The sequence below is a fragment of the Lagenorhynchus albirostris genome, chromosome 1, assembly GCF_949774975.1.
Source record: "Lagenorhynchus albirostris chromosome 1, mLagAlb1.1, whole genome shotgun sequence".
Classification (NCBI taxonomy): domain Eukaryota; kingdom Metazoa; phylum Chordata; class Mammalia; order Artiodactyla; family Delphinidae; genus Lagenorhynchus; species Lagenorhynchus albirostris.
In genome coordinates, this window is record NC_083095.1 from 28,813,343 (window position 1) to 28,827,067 (window position 13,725).

Sequence of the window (13,725 nt, forward strand, 5' to 3'; positions counted from 1 at the left end):
GTCGAGATTAAAGTTTAAACGTTTCAGATGAGGCAGAGTACAGATGTATATACACTGTGGAAATAATCTATATTGTCCTGTGGCCTGACATAATTATTAAAAATGTATATTTTTACATGAGGGGAAAATAACTTACATTATATGACATTTATGGTTTGTTTTTTAAAAGAAAAAGGCATAGAACTCACAAAATAAAACTGTCCATGTATACAAAATGGTTCTCGAAGGCTACACTTCAAGTTGGTAACAGTAAATACCTCTGGGAGAAGACTGCGATTGAGCAATGAGTTAAGAGGTTTTAAAATTTTATCTGTATTACTTGAATCTTTTACAATGAAGAATGTACTTATATATGTAATTTAAAATTTGTTTTCCAGTATAGAATTCTATCTTAAAATGTACATGTAAAATGAGGTTAATTAACCCAGGTAAAACCATTCTATTAAACTGCTATGTCAAGTAAGATGTGTGGATATGTAATCCTGAATTCCCTTTGGAACAATCTCATTTTCAGATATATATCTTATCCCTCTTACCCCATAAATAAGATTGTAATTATCATGTATTCTGATTTATGGATGGAAAATATTTGCCACTGAAAGCACATGGTTACTGGACCAACAACCCTGTCTTTTTGAAAAGTACTTGTTTAAAGTCTCTCTGTCTTTGGAGAATACATGGTTGACCCCCAGTTTTAGAAAACAACTCAAGTAATTTTTTTAAAAAAATAAATTTATTTATTTATGGCTGCGTTGGGTCTTCGTTGTTCACGAGCACTTTCTCTAGTTGCGGCGAGCCGGGGCTACTCTTCGTTGCGGTGTGTGGGCTTCTCATCGCAGTGGCTTCTCTTGTTGCGGAACACAGGCTCTAGGCACGCGGGCTTCAGTAGTTGCAGCATGTGGGCTCAGTAGTTGTGGCTCACGGGCTTAGTTGCTCCGTGGCATGTGGGATCTTCCCGGACCAGGGCTTGAACCTGTGTCTCCTGCACTGGCAGGCGGATTCTTAACCACTGCGCCACCAGGGAAGTCCCTAACTCAAAGAATTTTGACTTCTGCCGCCCACATCCATCATTATAGTGGCCATAAATATTGGATGTTGTGCATCTCTGCATGTACCACCTGAAAAAACAGAATGCTTCCCACAAGCTTTTATGTTTCCAGTGTGCAAAGACCATTTAAAATGAATGTACACAATAGCTTAACCATGATACTCTGAAAGAATTAAGAAGTGTTTGTGGTTTTCAGTTTGCTGAGAATTGTAACAGGTTTATACAAATATTTCTTAAAGGATCAGTGGTTGACGAAAACATGTATCAATATTTGCTTTCAAAATGGTTCATTGGCCTTTCTCATCCTGATGGAAGTACATTCAAGGGCATTAGGCGTACAAACAAAAGCAGAACAATGGGCTGAATTTGGTTATATTTTATGATTTTTTGTTTTTGAATATATGATCCAACTTTTTTTTTTTTTTTGGCTGTGTTGGGTCTTTATTTCTGTGCGTGGGCTTTCTTTAGTTGCGGCGAGTGGGGGCCACTCTTCATCGCGGTGCGCGGGCATCTCACTGTCGCGGCCTCTGTTGCGGAGCACAAGCTCCAGACACGCAGGCTCAGTAGCTGTGGCTCACGGGCCCAGTTGCTCCGCGGCGTGTGGGATCTTCCCAGACCAGGGCTCGAACCCGTGTCCCCTGCATTGGCAGGCAGATTCTCAACCACTGCGCCACCAGGGAAGCCCTTGATTTGTTTTTTGTTGCTGTTGTTGTTTTTAAGTGTCTCCAACTAAGTTTCTTTTAGGCTTCAACTTCTTTGAGCCACTAAGCATCAAGGAAAAATTACTGACTGTCATTGAAAAACAAAAATCAGTATGTTAAAAAATGGTTCCTTATTTCTTATTTTGAGTCTAAACTCTCCATCTCCCTCTCATGGGTGGGTCAAATAGTGGGCAGTGGGGGGCACGCTGGTCACACCCCTGTGTCTGTGATGCCTGTGGCAAAAAGACTGCTGGAATAGGTCTCTGCGGTGAGGAGAGCTCAATAAAATGGTGGTTTCCAAAATAAATACATAAATCTGAACTCTCCAATTTGGCTTATGGAGCCTCCATTATGGGACCCTAACTTATCGTTGACTTTCCAGCTAAGTAATCCTCACCAGTCAGCTCTGCACTATTTGAGCTTCTCTCCTCAGGTTGGAAGGCTGTAGAGCCAAATGGTTAATGAAGGCCATGGACTTTGGAGTTGGACTGGCCCAGTTCTCTCATCAACCAGATATATTTCTTAACCCTCCTGGGTCTCAATTTCCTCAGCTGAAATAATAAGAGCTAATATTTGAGAGTTTAAATATGTTACGTGCTTTACTTGGATGACCTAATTTAATCACAACAGCCCAATGAAGTAGTTTCTATTCTTATCACTATAATTATCCCCACTTTATAGATGAGGAAATCGAGGCTTAGAGAGGTTAATAACTTACCCAAGGTCACACAGTAAGCGATGGAGCCTGGGATTTATACCTACTGTAGAGGCAACCTTGAGGGTACTACCCTTTACATCATTTAATGTTTCTTAGTAAGACAGCCTTTGGGAGAAACTGATTTCTAAGCTTTGATTTTATTTTATGAAGGCTGTAAATTTTGTGTAACTGATTAGGTTTCCTTCTCTGCATAAACCACTAGAAAACAAATGACTGAACGAGTGGCCCAATCAAGGCAAGTATATAGGCCTCATAGTAAGCACCATTGTGTTGACCTCATTTCTGGCTCCATTTTATGGATACCTTTTCTGTTTCTCCCTTTTAATTCACATTTACCATATTTTAGGTAGCTTTGTAACAACCTGAAATTCTCTTTCAAATCTTAGAGACAGGGGGCCATATATGATCAACTCTGAGGGGAAAGTGACCAAATATCTTAGTCAGTATAGGGCATTCCAAGGCTACTTTATTAGTAAGGAAGAAATTAGGATGTAGGGCCATCCCTACACCTAGTGCTTTAGTACACAGATATGTTGAGTCATCACCCTCATGTTTAAGCTTCTGGTGTTACCTTTCCACCCCTCACTTCTCTCACCCTCCCAGCCGTTTTCCTTATAACTTCTTCCTATGATACCCCAGCCCAAAGGCATCTCTAGAGTAGCAGGACCACCTCAGAGTGAGTTAAAGCACAGGCTCTAAGGATTCAAATCACAGAAAATTATACTCATAGTGAATAAATACACTCAACACGTATTTTTAACAATTGGTCAAAATTAAGTAAGGAACCCTTCTCATTAGATTAAGATCTAATGGGCATTTGCTTGAATAGACTCAAATTGGTGAAAGACAGTATGTGCCCAGCAAGCCAAGTGATGTGTCTCAGAAAAATGTTCTTGCACTCAGGGAACACCCTCTGCTCTGGTCTCATGACTCTAGATAGTGCCCAGTATAAGGCAATGGATTGAGATAGACTGATCCCAGTCCTTCCCAGTAGGAATGTAATAGGAACCGATGGTACCAGGAAGAAGTCTAATTTGTCAGGCATAACCTGACATCCAAAGATTAAGTCCTGAAAATCTATTGGCATCGAGGCATTTCTCTAGGTAGCCAAGTACTGAGATTGAGAATTCAGACGGTAAATACAGAGGAAGTATATCAACAGTATATATCAATAAACTGTTTTGCTTACAGCAATTTTTTTTGGTAAAGGATTCAATTTTACTTTGTAAAGTATCCTTTGAATTTTAAATTCAAAATTTGTAAAGGATACTTTATCAGTAAGGAAGAAATCGAAGTCTAGGGCCTCATTCATAAAATAAAAGCAAAGCTTAGGATACTAAGTATGTCAATGCCCCCAATCTTCAAAGTGGGGTTCAGAAACAAGAACGAAGCAGAGTCCATTCCTTAAGGGGCTCAAGTGCGCAGGTTCCCAAGGTTCAGACATGGTCAGTTAGGACCCAAAGAGTATATGGGACTCTTAGCAGTACAAAAGCTCAGTCCTCAGAACCAGAACAGAAGGCCAAATCTAGGCCAGCAGTTGAGACTTGGGCAGGCACTTCTTACATTTTTCCTGCTTAAGGTTAAGATTGGTCCTACAGATCAGATCAGAGTTAAGCCTATACACTGGGAAAAGTTCAGGGGAGAAAGGGATGGACCCAGCAGTGAAGAGAGTAGTGTTGCTAAGGCTCAGAATCCAGTAGGACCTGACAATGAAGCTGAGATGGTTGCTTTGTTACAAAACGGTTCCTAGGTTCTCTGGAAAACCTAATACATGTTGTATGACTAGGATTTTTATTAACAGTATATGGTCTATGATTACAATGTTACAATTTGCTGGGCTTGACAGATTTTTTACCATTGAGGTGTTTATGGAAGAAAGTTTGGATTTGCTGCCAGGCATCTACCTGTGCCCTTGAGTGAGCCTTTGGCTCACCTCCATAGAATACTGGTTGGTCCAAAACTGCATGCACAGAGGCTCTACAAAGAGGAAAATAAGGCGGATCAATACAATGGCCAGTTCCTGGGTAGTAGATTATCTGGGGTCTGTCTTTCCCATGGGCTTGTAACCGTTCAGAGGCTATCTGGGCATAGAATTCACTCTTCCAGTTATGATCATCCATGCCAACGATAAACAGGAAGGGTCCCTGGGCCTTTTCCAATGGAATAAGACTTCGGTGGTTGGGTTTCTCCAGTGGGTCATTCCAAATATCCTCCAAATTCAAAACGCCTGACTCAGTGATTTTATATTTTCCTGGGTCACTGCTGAGATTAGGAATAATCATATCCTTGTAATGCAGAGGAGCTATTGTGTTGGCCACACAGGCATTAATAACTGCAGTAGCTGTGATGCCCTTCAAGAAAGAGGCCATTGAGAGACACAGGTCACCTCCTTTGGAGAAGCCAAGAAGCCCAACACTAGGGCCTTTCACCTGATGAAAAGAGAGAAAGAAAGAGAGAGAGAACAAGTCTAGAATTCATGAAGGGAGAACTTAAACTGTGATTTTACATTGTCTAGGCAGCTTTCTCACATGTCATTTGCTTCCCTTTCTTATGCAACAATCCACAAAGTTCAAACGTATCTTCTAATAAGCAAATCAATTTTTTTTTTTGTCTGCGCTGGCACGGCATGCAGGATCTTAGTTCCCTGACCAGGGATTGAACCCGTGTCCCCTCCATTGGGAGCACGGAGTCTTTACCACTGGACTAACATGGAAGTCCCAAACAAATCAATTAATTTCCTGGTACACAGGCCCTCCACTAACATTTATGGTGACTAGGTCAAGAGTACACACAGAGGCCCATATACCCTATACCTAAATACTTAAAAGTTATAAATATTTGAAAATTAAATAAAATATATTCTTTTCTGCTACCTTGATAAATATACCTCCATAACAACTTATAAGGTCAGGTTCAAATTTCATATCTTAGAACTTCCTGGATTCTGTACTAGAACATGGCATGTGGGGAGAGCCAGCCCCTGGCCCTAGTCCCTGGTCCTTGGCCAACTCTCTTTCTCTTCCCATCCCTGCCTGGCTCCATCATGTACCATAAGGGCCCTCTCACACATGCGTTTGGACACCCTAGCCTGTATGTTTAAGGCCTAGGTGTGTTCACATTAATGGACCCAGAGAAGAGGCATAGGGCTTGGAAGCAGGATCAGAGCTGGTTGGAAGATAATTGTGGGGTTCCAGATCCAAAGGGCATGGTGTGAGGGGCACATGGGTTCCAGGTAGACACATTCCCTTGGCCCCTCAAACTCCGCACCCTGTGGTCAGGGATGCAGCCAAAGGAAGGCCAGAGAGTGGTCATCTAAAACAAAAGGTCCAGAGCAGAAGCCCCTCTTGCCTAGGTCTAAGGGCAGAACTGATAGTATATATTGGTCTCTTCTTGTTCCTGGGGGCTTATATCCCATAGATAAACCAGTCATCGCAGTTCATGATCATCTAGGTTTTAGCAGCTCTATTGAGACCAGTCCCTGAATTCTAACAGAGTTAGACCTTGCAGTACATCTTACTCCTTAACATTAGAATGTTTGGGTTTCTTTAAGTCTAGATAGTAGCAAAGACTATGTATTCCATTGATAATCATACCAAAATGTTTTAATTAATTTTTCCAGTCTCATATAAGAACTTTCTCTACAAAACCACAATACCATTAACACACTTAACAAAATTAATGGTTCCTTAATATCATCGAATACACACCCCTATTCAAATGTCACCAATTGTCTCAAAAATCTCTTTACAGTCACTTTTTTCTCTATACATTTACATTAATCTTTTTTTTTTTTTGGGGGGCCGTGCTGCACAGCATGCGGGATCTTAGTTCCCCAACCAGGGATCAAACCCCCATCCCCTGCAGCAGAAGCGCGGAGTCTTAACCACTGGACTACTGGGGAAGTCCCTACCTTACTCTTACAAATGAGAAAAACTGAATTCCAGAAAGGGAAACTGCCTTATTCAGGATTATAATGCCACTTGGTGGTAGACACAGAACCAGAACTTAAGGTTAGTAACTTTTTAGTCTAGCTCTTTGAATTCTGGTCAAGAACTAAAGGGAACTAAACAGTTGAGTCTTAAGGGGTTGGAGAGAGATGGGCAGAAATGAAAATAATAATCCTAACAACTTTTGAAGGAGCCTTTGTGTCTCATGGCATATTTCCAGCCCTGGGTGTCCTGGTAGAGCTTTTGGATCCAGCCCTGTGTCTGCTCTACCCCCTCTCCTCTGCATTCAGGTGAGCACCAGAACCCACCTTTGGATGTTGCAGCATGAAGTCCACAGCTTCTTCAAAGTACTCCAGGCACACGTTATTCAAATATTTAGGGAGGTCTTCAAATCTGAAATAAGCCAGAGCGAGCACAGCAAAACCATGTCCAGCCAGGAGGCTGGCCCTGTATTCACAAAGGCCACCACCACTTCCAAAAAGATCGAGGATTCCAGGGAATGGTCCTGTGCCTGGAGAGCACCACAAATCATAAGGAGTTTTAGACACTCAAAAGACATTCTTGGGTTTCAGATTTTGGCAGTCAGCAAAGAGAAGTTTTTAAAGCAAGGAAGGTTGTGGGTGGGAGTTTGGTGGAAAAGGACTCTTTTTACTTTGTCTTTTTTTTTTTAATAAACTTTGGGGAGAAGGGAGGGGGGAAAAATGCCTTATTTTCTCCGTAATTTTTCATATATTTGCAAAAAACAACAACGATAATATAAACCAAATTAGAAATAACATAAGATGAAATGTACATTTTCCACCAAATTTTCCTCAAAAAAACCCCCCAGAAACTGAGAATGCTTTGACAGCTGTAAAGCACTCTACATATACAGGGGATTATTAGAATATACTCCCCACCTCCTTTACACCCTCTGCTCCAGCCTTCAAGAACGCCATTCCTAAATGTGCTATGCTCTCTTTGGCCCTGAAAATGGTGTACACTATTCTCCTCCCCTCTCCACCATTTCTGAACTGGTTGACTCATCAGTCTTCAAATCTAAGTTTAGAGCTCCCTTCCTGGAAGACTTCCCAGATGCCCTCCAAGGCTGAGTTGAATTACATAGCCTTTGATATGTTCCCACCAGCACCCTGGGCCTGTACCTCCCCTATCATAGCACTTACCACACTTACAGATCCAAGTATAGCTGCCGGTATCCTCTATTAGGCGGTAGGTACAGTGAGGCCCATGTCTGAATTTGCTAGCTACTGTATGTAGCATAGTCCTTGATTTAACACATATTTGTTAAATAATTGAACTTTTCTGCATTATTTACAAAAAGCCTTTGAGTCAGAAAACAATAAATTTTAAATGGGCCACAGAGTAGATACTAAAATAGTTAACAACTGACTTGATTGAAATATCGCAGCTGGGCAGTGAAAGATTTTTTTTTTTGAAATATTTTTTAAAAAATTAAAGTCTTTAGGAGATTCTTATTGAATCAGTCAGTATGATTTATTGAGCTCTTATTATATCCCTGTGTAAGCCTCTAGGCATACAGAGATATGGAGATGTATAAGTCGCAATTCCAGACCCAGGAGTTCACAGTTGAGTGGGCAGGGCTAGTTAAGGCTGTGAATTGCTGAAGAGCTGTAAGAATAAAGCAGGGCCTCCTGTTTTGGAGAATAATCACAGAATTCAGTTTAGGAATTCTGTGAGCAGTGGCAACTCCAGCATTTCTATATAGCAGGGGTTTCAGTCAGGAATTTGGTTGGAAGGGGTGGGTCAATTGTCTTGTTTACAGGCCACTTTTACCTACCAAGCACCTTGTTTTTACTTAGACTAGGGTTTCTCAACCTTAGCACTATAGACATTTTGAGTAAGATATTTCTTTGTTGTGGGGCTGTCCCATGGATTGTAGATGTTTAGCACCTACCCACTAGATGCCAATAGCACCCTCTCCAATTGTGACAATCAAAATGTCTCCAGGGCTTCCCTGGTGGCGCAGTGGTTGAGAGTCCACCTGCCGATGCAGGGGACACGGGTTCGTGCCCCAGTCCAGGAAGATCCCACATGCCGCGGAGCAGCTAGGCCCGTGAGCCATGGCCGCTGAGCCTGCGCGTCCGGAGCCTGTGCTCCGCAACGGGAGAGGCCACAACAGTGAGAGGCCCACGTACCGCAAAAAAAAAAAAAAAAAAAAAAGTCTCCAGATATTACCAATTGCCCCTGGAGTGGAAGAGAATCATTCCAGGTTGAGAAACACTGACAGACTGTTTATTATGGGGGAGGGGACCTTCAGGGAGTTTTTCTGTTTGTTTTTTAGTATTATGGGGCACTGCCTCTATCTCTGGGTTTTAGTTTCCTTTGAAGTTTGATGTGAAAGAAAGCCCAAATCACTCCTGCACACCAGCAGAAGTACTGCCTAATATTAGTATCTGAGACACAGCTGCATGGCTGGCACATAGCAGCATAAATACACTTTTTGAGTACTCTGAATGAACTTTTAGCATATAGCTGAGGGAATGGCAGTACCTCCAGGAAGTGTCCTGAAATTTAGAGGAGAACCTTCCACCCAGAATTCATGATAGACTTTGGAGCTTGGGGACGAATTTAGGGAAGTTCCACGACCACGGGGTTCCCTAGACAGGCAAGGGGCCGCCCAGGGTCTCAGGACTCTACCTGGCTTTCCACAACAGCCTGGGAAGAGGGCTGCTCACCTGGCGGCAGGAAGAGCGTGGCGCGCACCCGGCCCACGCGCACGGGCTCGCGCCGCACCCCCGGCGCCAGGAAGTCGCGCTCGTTCACCGCCCGGCCCAGGAGCCCTCCGGCTTCCGGGTCGTGGCCATCGAGCACCTCCAGCTCCACGGCGAAGGGCGTCTGTACGTCCCGCTTCACCAGCCGCAGCAAGGGCTTCTCGGGCTCTAAAGCCCAGAGGAGCCCCATGGGCTCGAGGCCCGTGAAGCTGCCGCCCAGCGCGGGCGCGCGCTCGAGGTCCAGCTGGCCGTGGGCGTCGGCGCAGTAGCGCGCGTGGGCTCGGAAGAGCTCGTCCTTCTCGTCGCGCAGGGACGCGCGCAGCGTGACCGGTTGTCCCGGGGCCAGGCCGCGCACGGCGATGCGCACGGGCTCGTCCCAGCGGCAGCGGCCCGCAGGCTCCAGCGTCACCGTCGCCGCCATCTGGATCCCAGCAGAGAAGGGGCGGCCCGGCGGAGTCAAGGGTAGGGCCTGGCGTCTCTCCACCTCCCTGGGAGGCAGTCGCAATTGGAACGTTTGCGCTACTCCCGTTGGGCGGCCGAAGGGACACTTGCTAAACCGCTTTGTGAAGTCTCCCGGAGTTTGTGCAGTCCACTACTGCCTGCCTGGAAGAGTATCTGCTAAAATAAGAGTTTTATGGTAATTATTAATCCTGCGGTCCAATATGGAGAGTGTCGAAATAGAAGTACAAAGATTGGTGACAGCTAAAGGATTGGGAAAGATACCGGGCAGTTCCAAGAAGTTTGAGTATTGTTGACTTAAAAAAAATGCACAGCGTGAAGAGTTGTGAGTTAAGTTTTATTTGGGGTTTATTTGGGGCAAAATGAGGACTGCAGCCCTGGAAACAGCATTTCAGATAACTCTGAGAAACTGCTCCAAGGAGGCGGGGGGGGGGGGGCGGGGGGGGGCGGGCAGGAGCCAGGATATATGAGTTTTGCAACCAAGGGAAGGTAGTCGGGAAGTCAAAAGATTGTTAATTAAAGAAAACCAGATATCTCAAGTTAAGGAATTTAGTGCTTTTCTATGTATGGGAAGATGCAAGAGTCTGGGCTCACTGAAATCATTCCTTTGCTATGCGCCTCAGCTATCTGGGGCCAGTACCCTGTATTTTCACATCCTCAGTTTCCTCAGTGCTCATTGCAGGAAGTGGCTGCAGTCTGATGGCTGCTAGATGGCAGGTATTCTTTTCAGCCCTGAGTTTCCTCAGGGCTCACGGGCTCACGTTGGAGGGTTGCAATCGTTGATGACTGTGACATCCTTTGTTTATTGATATGGCAGGAAATATTCCATTTATAAATATTCCAGGGCTTCCCTGGTGGCGCAGTCGTTGAGAGTCTGCCTGCCGATGCACGGGACACGAGTTCGTACCCCGGTCCGGGAAGATCCCACGTGCCGCGTAGCGGCGGAGCGGCTGGGCCAGTGAGCCATGGCCGCTGAGGCTGCGCGTCTGCAGCCTGTGCTCCGCAACGGGAGAGGGCACAACAGGAGAGGCCCGCGTACCACACACACACACACACACAAATATATATATATATTCCATTCGATTTATAAATGTTTGATTTATCAGTATTAAAAAGCATCCCAGGTGATTGTAATTAAAGGGATCACTGGAAACATAGTCCTAATCCTACCCTTAACCCTCAATCCTTCACTGAGCCTTTTTCCTAGAGCTAAGGATACCTACAATGGCTTCCAGAGCAGGGAGATGTTTCTGGAGAGAGAACTTCCTGGGTTCCAGTCTGATCCTGCTCCTTAATAGCGTGGTGATTCTTAGCAAGTTACATAATTAAGCTTCTGAATCCAGTTTCCTTATCTGTAAAGGATTTCTTTTTCTTTTTTGCAGTAATTTTAATAATGAGTAATTTTACTATCTGAATTAGGTTTAGGACACCTGTTTAAATCCCACCTTCACAGATTATGACAAATGTTAGAGAATTGAAATATCTTGGAGTCAAGACTGTAAAGGTAAATCGCTGGCTGCCGAGGGAGAGCAAAGTGCTGTTGATATTTTAAACGTATTGGGATTGAAAACAATGCTTGTAAAATCAATAACAGGATTTCAGTCAGGGGTGATTTAGAAAGCTCTTCCTATAGAGAAACAATGTCAGCCATAGTTAACACAAAATTCATTGTTTTCTGTAATTCTCAGTCAACACCCAGATCCAGCTGCTTTTCTGATAACCCTAAGTGAGAGTTAAAGGGGAAAGAGGCAGGAGGTGGGAACAGACTCCCAGTTATTCCAGTATCCTAGGTGTGGTTTCACTGATGATCCTGGGCCTGGTACTATTTCCTATTACCATTTGGTAGGCCAAGAGAGCTCCACGTTTCTGTTTTTAGCAGCCAGTATCTATCCATTTGAGTATGTTCTTTCTCCAAGATTGCAATACCTTAATTTCAATAATCATCTCATGGTTAATAGTGTTGTATCAATGTTAACTTCCTGATTTTGAAATTTTGTACTATGGTTATGTAAGAAGTTAACATTAAGGGAAATCAAGATGAAGAGTATAGCTGGGCTATTTTTGCAACATTTTTGTAACTCTAAAATTATTGCCAAATAAAAAGTTAAAATACCAGGGAGTGATAAAACCACCCTAGAGGATTCCTTTGGTCCTCTGTGTCCAACTTGTAGGGGTAGTAAAACCTGCTCACCTCAGTCAGATCCTTGCTCTTCCATATCCTTGAACACATAGTCTTTCCCATTTGATTGAAGTTTCCAGGAATTTGCATTATGTCTGATCCTGTATCCAAAATCCCGTGCCTTCGGTTTTTAAGTAAAAACAAAAGACACATTTTTTATTTTCACCAAAAACTTTTTGAACAACATATTCACCCTTTTGTTCCACTACCTTCTGCCATTTTTCAGGCAACTTCATGATTCCATCTTCCCAAAACTTTTTATCTTTTTGAGCAAAGAACTGTTGCAGGTGCCTTTTACAGTTTTCCAGGGAATTGAAATTTTTTCCATTAAAAGAATTTTGTAAAGACAAATAAATGGAATTCCGAAGGTGCAATGTCTGGTGAATACAGCGGATGAATCAGAACTTCCCAGCCAGGGCTTCCCTGGTGGCGCAGTAGTTGAGAGTCCGCCTGCTGATGCAGGGGACCCGGGTTCGTGCCCCGGTCTGGGAGGATCCTACGTGCCACGGAGCGGCTGGGCCCGTGAGCCATGGCCGCTGAGCCTGCGCGTCCGGAGCCTGTGCTCCGCAATGGGAGAGGCCGCAGCAGTGAGAGGCTCGCGTACCGCAAAAAACAAACAGAACTTCCCAGCCAGGTTGTAACAGGTTTTGCCTGGTCATCAAAGAAACATGTGATCTTGCGTTATCCTGATGGAGGATTATGCGTATTCTGTTGACTAATTCCGGACACTTTACATCAAGTGCTGCTTTCATTTGGTCTAATTGAGAGCAGTACTTGTTGGAATTAATCGTTTGGTTTTCCAGAAGGAGCTCATAATAGAGGACTCTCTTCCAATCGCACCGTATACACAACATCACCTTCTTTGGATGAAGACCGGCTTTTGGTGTGGTTGGTGGTGGTTCATTTCATTTGCCCCACCATCTCTTCCATTCCACATTCTCATACAGTATCCACTTTTCATCACCCGTCACAATTTGTTTTAAAAACAGAATGTTTTTGTTACGTTTAAATAGAGAATTGCGTGTGGAAATACGGTCAAGAAGGGTTTTTTCGCTTAATTTATGTGGACCCCAAACATCAAAGCGATTCACATAACCAAGCTGGAGCAAATGATTATCAGCGCTTGATTTGGGTATTTTGAGTATGTTGGCTATCTCCCTCGTAATATAATGTCGATTGTTCTCAATTAATGCCTCCACGTGATCGCTATCAACTTCAACTGGTCTACCCGACCGTGGAGCATCATCCAGCAAGAAATCTCCAGCACAAAACTTGACAAACCATTTTTGACATGTTCAGTCAGCCGTAGCACCTTCTCCATATGCTGCACAAATCTTTTTTGTGTGTTTCAGTTGCGTTTTTACCTTTCTTGAAATAATAAAGCATAATATGCTAAAAATGTTGTTTTTCTTCCATCTTCAATATTAAAATGGCTACACAAAAATTCACCAGTTTTGATGTTTTTTTTTCATGCACGCTGATATGTCAGCTGTCATAATACGATCTAACAGAATTGTTTCGAATGAAGTTAAAGACGACTAAGCACTACTAGAGTCATCTTATGGGAAAAAACGAACAAACTTTTTGGCTAACCCAATATATAACGTGCTCCTATTATGGGTACATAAATGTTTACAGATGTTATGTCCTCTTTCTGGATTGACACTTTTATTATCATATACTGTTCTTTGTTTTGTTACAGTCTTTGTTTTAAAGTCTCTTTTGTGTGATATAATTATTGCCACCCCAGCTTTCTTTTCCTTTCCATTGCATCTTTTTACATCCCTTCACTATCAGTCCTTAAGTGTCTTTGTGTTTGAAGTGAGTCACTTGTAGGCAGCATATAGAAGGGTCTTGTTTTTTATTCAGCCACCTTATATCTTTTGATTGGCAAATATACATTACATTTAAAGTAATTATTGGTAGTTATACACTTTTTGC

General features: G+C 43.3%; 1 protein-coding gene across 6 annotated transcripts; it reads right to left on the minus strand.

The window, feature by feature from the left end:
• Positions 1 to 713: 713 nt before the first annotated feature.
• Positions 714 to 9,696, minus strand: LOC132514534 (acyl-coenzyme A thioesterase 6-like). 6 transcript variants are annotated; one of them, XM_060139393.1, is made up of 4 exons: positions 9,073 to 9,087; positions 7,578 to 7,678; positions 6,723 to 6,925; positions 4,240 to 4,896 (listed from the first exon to the last, which is right to left on the minus strand). In XM_060139393.1, exons 2-4 carry the CDS (start codon positions 7,672 to 7,674, stop codon positions 4,291 to 4,293), a joined length of 906 nt encoding a protein of 301 aa, XP_059995376.1. In that variant the 5' UTR covers positions 7,675 to 7,678; positions 9,073 to 9,087; the 3' UTR covers positions 4,240 to 4,290. The 6 variants fall into 6 exon arrangements, with proteins under 6 accessions (XP_059995394.1, XP_059995376.1, XP_059995386.1 ...); XM_060139411.1 differs by lacking the exons at positions 4,240 to 4,896; positions 7,578 to 7,678; positions 9,073 to 9,087 and adding exons at positions 714 to 1,837; positions 9,111 to 9,696; XM_060139403.1 differs by lacking the exons at positions 7,578 to 7,678; positions 9,073 to 9,087 and adding an exon at positions 9,111 to 9,672 and having other exon boundaries at positions 4,240 to 4,444.
• Between the last annotated feature and the right edge of the window lie 4,029 nt (positions 9,697 to 13,725).

Excerpts from the sequence above, each read along its gene's own strand:
- LOC132514534 (XM_060139390.1), bottom strand. The coding sequence starts at position 9,567 with ATGGCGGCGACGGTGACGCTGGAGCCTGCGGGCCGCTGCCGCTGGGAC. Across the intron at positions 6,926-9,110 it reads CACGCTCTTCCTGCCGCCAG|GCACAGGACCATTCCCTGGA; the intron begins GTGAGCAGCCCT and ends GGTGCTCTCCAG. Across the intron at positions 4,897-6,722 it reads TCATGCTGCAACATCCAAAG|GTGAAAGGCCCTAGTGTTGG; the intron begins GTGGGTTCTGGT and ends TCTTTTCATCAG.